Source organism: Bison bison, unplaced genomic scaffold (assembly GCF_000754665.1).
Source record: "Bison bison bison isolate TAMUID 2011002044 unplaced genomic scaffold, Bison_UMD1.0 scf7180017864152, whole genome shotgun sequence".
Taxonomy (NCBI): Eukaryota; Metazoa; Chordata; class Mammalia; order Artiodactyla; family Bovidae; genus Bison; species Bison bison.
The window spans coordinates 555,609-563,222 of NW_011494724.1; the positions used below are offsets into that span (position 1 = coordinate 555,609).

The 7,614-nt window shown below is 37.5% G+C and overlaps 1 protein-coding gene across 1 annotated transcript in view; it reads left to right on the forward strand.

Moving 5' to 3' along the window:
• The window catches only part of YTHDC2 (YTH domain containing 2), a 74,016-nt gene that overhangs the window by 11,511 nt on the left and 54,891 nt on the right, over nt 1–7,614 (forward strand). Inside the window, exons 5-7 of the mRNA XM_010840950.1 lie at nt 250–416; nt 4,191–4,293; nt 5,115–5,271. Of these exons, the coding sequence (XP_010839252.1) occupies nt 250–416; nt 4,191–4,293; nt 5,115–5,271 (427 nt within the window). The remainder of the gene's footprint in view (nt 1–249; nt 417–4,190; nt 4,294–5,114; nt 5,272–7,614) is intronic.

The following is a 7,614-nucleotide window of genomic DNA, read 5'->3' on the forward strand; positions in this document are numbered from 1 at the left end:
GCAGGGACAGTGGAGCCTGGTGGGCTGCTGTCTATGGGGTCCCACAGAGTCAGACACAACTGAAGCAGCTTAGCAGTAGCAGCAGCAGCAGCAGCTGATTATTAGCAGTTAACATGAAAAGTGTGTGTGTGTTTTTTTTAATGTTTGGACCTGTTACATAAGTTTTTTAGTTCTAATGATTTTTCAGTTGACATGGATTTTCTGGATATACAGTTATGTCATCTTACAGTACTTTAAAATTTCTTTCAGATTCCTCAGTTCCTTTTAGATGATTGCTTTAAAAATGGTATTCCCTGCCGTATATTTTGTACTCAACCAAGACGCTTAGCAGCTATTGCTGTGGCTGAAAGAGTTGCTGCAGAAAGGAGAGAAAGGATTGGTCAAACAATTGGATATCAGATCCGTTTAGAAAGCAGGTAAAGACAATTCACCTGTTACCTTTTATCATTCTTAGAAAAGACTAAATATTTGCATTTCACTAAACATAGAGAATATGTTTGGAGAAGGCACTGGTGACCCACTCCAGTACTCTTGCCTGGAAACTTCCATGGATGGAGAAGCCTGGTAGGCTGCAGTCCATGGGATCGCTGAGTTGAACACGACTGAGCGATTTCACTTTCACTTTTCACTTTCATGCATTGGAGAAGGAAATGGCAACCCACTCCAGTGTTCTTGCCTGGAGAATCCCAGGGATGGGAAAGCCTGGTCGGCTGCTGTCTGTGGGGTCACACAGAGTCGGACATGACTGACGTGACTTAGCAGCCAGCAGAGAATGTGTTAGTTGAAAAATGAGGTGGTCATTTTGCTTCAGGTAAGTGCGAACAGAACATTGAGGTCATGTCTAAACTTATTGAGGTTTTCAATAAATAAATAGTTTGAAAAGAAATCCTGTTTCATAGTTTAATGATAAAGTGCAAGTTGTACCATCTCTTTGAGCCTGAGCTTCCTCATCTAGTATGCTTTTATTGAAAGCATCTAGAGCACAAGTTTGATGTGAAGTTTACAAAAGCACTCAGTAAGTGCTAGTGACTGAATTATTGTTACTGATAATAGTAGTACTTAGTAGTGCCTGCTTGACAAGTAGTACTGTTTCTTTGCTCATAATTATTTTGGTATAATGATTCAAAAAGCTGATCTCATTTATGATATAATCTTATCCTCAAGTTAAAAATGTTTCAGATCTTAAAAACTATCTCTTTGGACTCTTTAACAAAATAATTAATAAAAGGCTGTTAGTAATAATTTGTGATATTATCAAACATAAAATATGTATTTCATATAACTTTGTTAACAAAGCATGTATACCAGTACACTAAATGTATATATGTACCAATACATTACATGTATACCAGCAAACTAAAATGGACTGGAATGGGTGAATTTAACTCAGATGACCATTATATCTACTATGGTGGGCAAGAATCCCTTAGAAGAAATGGAGTAGCCATCATAGTCAACAAAAGAGTCCAAAATGCAGTAATGGATGCAATCTCAAAAATGACAAAAAAATCTCTCTTCATTTCCAAGGCAAACCATTCAGTATCCCGGTAATCCAAGTCTATGACCTGACCAGTAATGCTGAAGAAACTGAAGTTGAATGGTTCTATGAAGACCTACCAGACCTTCTAGAACTAACACCCAAAAAAGATGTTCTTTTCATTATAGGGGACTGGAATGCAAAAGTAGAAAGTCAAGAAACACCTGGAGTAACAGGCAAATTTGGCCTTGGAATACAGAATGAAGCAGGGCAAAGACTAATAGAGTTTTGCCAAGAGAACATACAGGGTCATAGCAAACACCCTCTTCCAACAACACAAGAGAAGACTCTACACATGGGCATCACAAGATGGCCAACACTGAAATCAGATTGATTATATTCTTTGCAGCCAAAGATGGAGACGCTCTATACAGTCAGCAAAAACAAGACCAGGAGCTGACTGTGGCTCAGATCATGAACTCCTTATTGCCAAATTCAGACGTAAATTGAAGAAAGTAGGGAAAACCCTAGACCATTCAGGTATGACCTAAATCAAATCCCTTACAATTATACAGTGGAAGTGATAAATAGATTTAAGGGACTTGATCTGATAGAGTGCATGAAGAACTATGGACAGAGGTTTGTGACATTGTACAGGAGACAGGGATCAAGACCATCCCCAAGAAAAAGAAATGTAAAAAAGCAAAATGGCTGTCTGAGGAGGCCTTGCAAATAGCTGTGAATAGAAGAGAAGTGAAAGGAAAAGGAGAAAAGGAAAGATATACCCATTTGAATGCAGAGTTCCAAAGAATAGCAAGGAGAGATAAGAAAGCCTTCCTCAGTGATAAGTGCAAAGAATAGAGGAAAACAATAGAATGGTAAAGACTAGAGATCTCTTCAAGAAAATTAGAGATACCAACGGAACATTTCAGGCAAAAATGAGCTCAATAAAGGACAGAAACGTTATGGACCTAACAGAAGATATTAAGAAGAGGTGCCAAGAATACACAGAACTGTAACAAAAGATCTTCATGTCCCAGATAATCACAATGGTGTGATCACTCACCTAGAGCCAGACATCCTGGAATATGAAGTCAAGTGGGCTTTAAGCAACATCCCTCTGAACAAAGCTAGTGGAGGTGATGGAATTCCAGTTGAGGTATTTCAAGTCCTAAAAGATGATGCTGTGAAAGTGCTGCATTCAATATGCCAGCAAATTTGGAAAACACAGCAGTGGACACAGGACTGAAAAGGTCACTTTCCATTCCAATCCCAAAGAAAGGCAATGCCAAAGAATGCTCAAGCTACCGCACAATTGTACTCATCTCACACTCTAGTAAAGTAATGCTCAAAATTCTCCAAGCCAGGCTTTAGCAATACGTGAACTGTGAACTTCCAGATGTTCAAGCTGGATTTAGAAATGGCAGAGGAACCAGAGATCAAATTGCCAACATCTGCTGGATCATGGAAAAAGCAAGAGCGTTCAAGAACAACATCTATTTCTGCTTTATTGACTATGCCAAAGCCTTTGACTATGTGGATCACAATAATCTGTGGAAAATTCTGAAAGAGATGGGAATACCAGACCACCTGACCTGCCTCTTGAGACATCTGTATATGGGTCAGGAAGCAACAGTTAGAACTGGACATGGAACAACAGACTTCCCTTTCCAAATAGGAAAAGGAGTATGTCAAGGTTGTATATTGTCACCCTGCTTATTTAACTTATATGCAGAGTACATCATGAGAAACGCTGGGCTGGGAGAAGCACAAGCTGGAATCAAGATGGCCAGGGGAAATATCAATAACCTCGGCTATGCAGATGACACCACTGTTATGGCAGAAAGTGAAGAAGAACTAAAGAGCCTCTTGATGAAAGTGAAAGTGGAGAGTGAAAAAGTTGGCTTAAAGCTCAACATTCAGAAAACGAAGATCACCGCATCCTGTCCCATCTCTTGGCAAATAGATGGGGAAACAGTGGAAACAGTGGCTGACTTTATTTTTGGGGACTCCAAAATCACTGCAGATGGTGACTGCAGCCATGAAATTAAAAGATGCTTACTCCTTGGAAGGAAAGTTATTACCAACCTAGAGAACATGTTAAAAAGCAGAGACATTACTTTGCCAACAAAGGTCCATCTGATCAGGCTTTGGTTTCTGGTAGTCATGTATGGATGTGAGAGTTGGACTATAAAGAAAGCTGAGTGCCAAAGAATTGATGCTTTTACACCGTGGTGTTGGAGAAGACTCTTGAGTCCCTTGGGCTGCAAGGAGATCCAACCAGTCCGTCCTAAAGGAGATCAGTCCTGAGTGTTCATTGAAAGGACTGATGTTGAGGCTGAAACTCCAATACTTTGGCCATGTGATGTGAAGAGCTGAGTCATTTGAAAAGACCCTGATGCTGGGAAAGATTGAGGGCAGGAGGAGAAGGGGACAACAAATGGTTAGATAGTTGGATGGCATCACCGACTCAGTGGAGATGAGTTTGAGTGAACTCTGGGAGTTGGTGATGGACAGGGAAGACTGGCATGCTGTGGTCCATGGGGTTGCGAAGAGTCGGACATGACTGAGCAACTGAACTGGACTGAACTGAACTGAACCAGTACACTGTTATGTTAGTAATACTTACTAAAATACTAAGGCTACTTGCATTTTAATAGGGCCATGTTTTAATTGTATAAAAGATTTGTTATTATACATTTTTTTTTTTAAGGGTTTCTCCAAAGACGCTTCTGACATTTTGCACCAATGGGGTACTGCTTCGTACACTGATGGCAGGAGATAGTACATTGTCAACTGTGACACATGTTATTGTGGTAAGATATTTAAATTTAAATAGCTAATTAAGATTTTAGAATAGGATATATGTGAGAACCAATTTTTTTTTAAAACAGGCTCTTCTAATCAAGTTACTTTTTATTTTCCATAATTATTAGAAATAAATATTTGTATTAAATAAAGATATTCTTGCCATCAGTTTTCATGAGTGAAAATAGATAGCTTTGTAAAAAAGTGCTTTTTATGTATAAAAATGATACATATATTTCAAGAGTCTCCAGAATAGTGAAAGTTTTCTTTTTTCTCTGTGCTTAGTCATCTATTTTCTCTTCCATATCTTAGGAGAATACTTAAAGTCAGTTAACTTCCTGGTTATCCTGTTATTTTAACTAGCTGCTGATGAAATAAGTAGATGAATTAGCACCTTATTAAAGAATTCTAAGCTTTTATCCAGTTTGTGTCAGAAAACTTAGATTAAGATTTATAAGCTTGTGATAAGCAGGTTTGGAAAGTTTTTAGTTCTCTGCATTCAAACCACAATATGCACCTGGTCCTGATGCTAACAGAAGCATATTTAAATAGATTTTAGATTTATTAAAATTATATTAAATAGACTGTACTAATTCAGAATTTGTTTTAGTTTCTGCAGTTTTACATTCTGTGGGAAAAAGGGCAATACGTTACCCACAGAGGATTGTTAATATCTGAGTATTTCTAAATTGTCCATAAAACAAATTTCACTAATTGACTGTTTCCACATTTAACTTGATTTAGTGTGAAACTCAGCAGCTCCATAGTTTTAAAGACTTCACTTATTTTATGTTTTAACTGTTCCATGGTTTGTTTTTGTTTACTGCAGGATGAAGTTCATGAAAGGGATCGATTTAGTGATTTTTTACTTACAAAGTTAAGAGATTTACTGCAGAAGCACCCAACTTTGAAACTAATTCTTTCTAGTGCTGCCTTAGATGTAAATCTTTTTATAAGATATTTTGGGAGCTGTCCAGTGATATATAGTAAGTAAAATTATCAGATTTCTTCAGGATTTTATGAAAGAATTATTTTTTGGCTTGATTTTATTTATTGAAATAGAAATATTAAGGAATATTCTGATGTATAGGGCATCCTTTTCTGTTTTCTCTGAGATGTACTGAATCAGTCATCTCTATATATTTTCATCCTCTCTTTTTCAGTCTTTGTTATTGTGTAGTGAGCCAGTTTTCTAGTCTTAAAAGGAGATATGTTTTAATTTTGTATTCCTCTTTAAATTCTGTCTTACAGCTTCACCTTTATTGCTAGACTCTTTCACAGAGTAGTCATATTCCCATATTTATTTCCCATGTACTTCTGAATATGTTGCCACTGAACTTTTGTCCTTATCCTTTAATCACACCTTATTTTTTCACCAATCTTTAAAAAATTTTTTAATTTTCTTCTCAAAAATTGAAAAAGTTGTGTTTACTCAATGGTTTACCTCAGTTCAAACATGTAGGATGTAGTTTATTATAGTGAACATCTGCTTTTATGTTTCCTAATATGAATGTTCCATGATTTATTTAACCATTTCTTAATTTTTAGACATTCACATTGGTCCTGGATCCTTCCTTTTGCCAACTATAAACTTCATTGTTATGAGCATCCTTATACATATATTCTTATATATATATGTATATATATATGTGTGTGTGTGTGTATATGTGTATGTATATATATACATATACATATATGCCGCTACTGCTGCTAAGTCGCTTCAGTCGTGTCCGACTCTGTGTGACCCCATAGACGGCTGCCCACCAGGCTCTGCCGTCCATGGAATTCTCCAGGCAAGAACACTGGAGTGGGTTGCCATTTCCTTCTCCAATGCTTGAAAGTGAAAAGTGAAAGTGAAGTCGCTCAGTCGTGTCCGACTCTTAGCGACCCCATGGACTGCAGCCTACCAGGCTCCTCCTTCCATGGGATTTTCCAGGCAGGAGTACTGGAGTGGGGTGCCATTGCCTTCTCCAATATATAGGTGCTCTTATTTCTGAGAATAGATTCTTAAAAGTGAAATTGTTGAGTAAAAAAGTATGTCTATTTTTAATTTTAACAATAATATGGTTTTGCCATTTTACTTTTCCAAAAGGCTGAAATGATTCACATTTCTGAAGTTTATGGGGCTATTCATTTATACATTCTTAACAGTGTTGTTTTGAAACTGATTTAATTGCCAAGCCTGTTATTCAAATTTTATATAAAAATATTACTTAAAATTGCTGTAGTATTTCTCATAATCATTCCCCCTTTTTTTGTGAAATGCTCACATCCCCATCATCTGTTTGCCAGCACTGCTTCCTAAGTCTCATTCTGTGTTATAGCCTGTACTTTCTTGGTCTCCTCTGTGGGCTTCTTTTGCATGGTGCTTAAATATTGTTTTTTTTGAGGATTATTCCCATGATCCATTCTTTTTTTCTCTTCCTCTCTTCTTTTCCCTCCCCTTTCCCTCCTTTCCCTTCTTTTTTTGACTTCTTTGCTTTTTCTCTTTCCTGCTCTATGCTGTTCTGTACTTGATACTGGGAGTGCATAGTTTGTTTCCCTGGAAGATCTCATTCTTGCCCTTGACTTCTACTTTCTTATATGGATGACTCCTGAATCTTTATTTCCTAATTCAACCTCTTCTCCAGAGCTTTGGACTTAGGAAGTTTATAAGCAGTTCACATCTAATATGCCCTAACTGAATACTAATCCTTTCTAAAAAATATACAAGCAACTCCTTCAGCTTAATTCCAGAAAAATAAATGACCCAATCAAAAACAGACAGTTCTCCAAAGAAGACATACAGATGGCTAACAAACACATGAAAAGATGCTCAACATCGCTCATTATCAGAGGAATGCGAAGAATGCAAATCAAAACCACAATGAGGTACCATCTCACGCCGGTCAGAATGGCTGCTATCCAGAAATCAACAAACAGTAAATGCTGGAGAGGGTTTGGAGAAAAGGGAACCCTCTTACACTGTTGGTGGGAATGAAAACTAGTACAGCCACTATGGAGAGTAGTGTGGAGAGTCCTTAAAAAACTGGAAATAGAACTGACATACGACCCAGCAATCCCACTGCTGGGCATACACACTGAGGAAACCAGAATTGAAAGAGACACATACAGCCCAATGTTCATCGCAGCACTGTTTACAATAGCCAGGACATGGAAGCAACCTAGATGTCCATCAGCAGATGAATGGATAAGAAAGCTGTGGTACATATACACAATGGAATATTACTCAGCCATTAAAAAGAATACATTTGAATCAGTTCTAATGAGGTGGATGAAACTGGAGCCTATTATTCAGAGTGAAGTAAGCCAGAAAGAAAAACACCAAT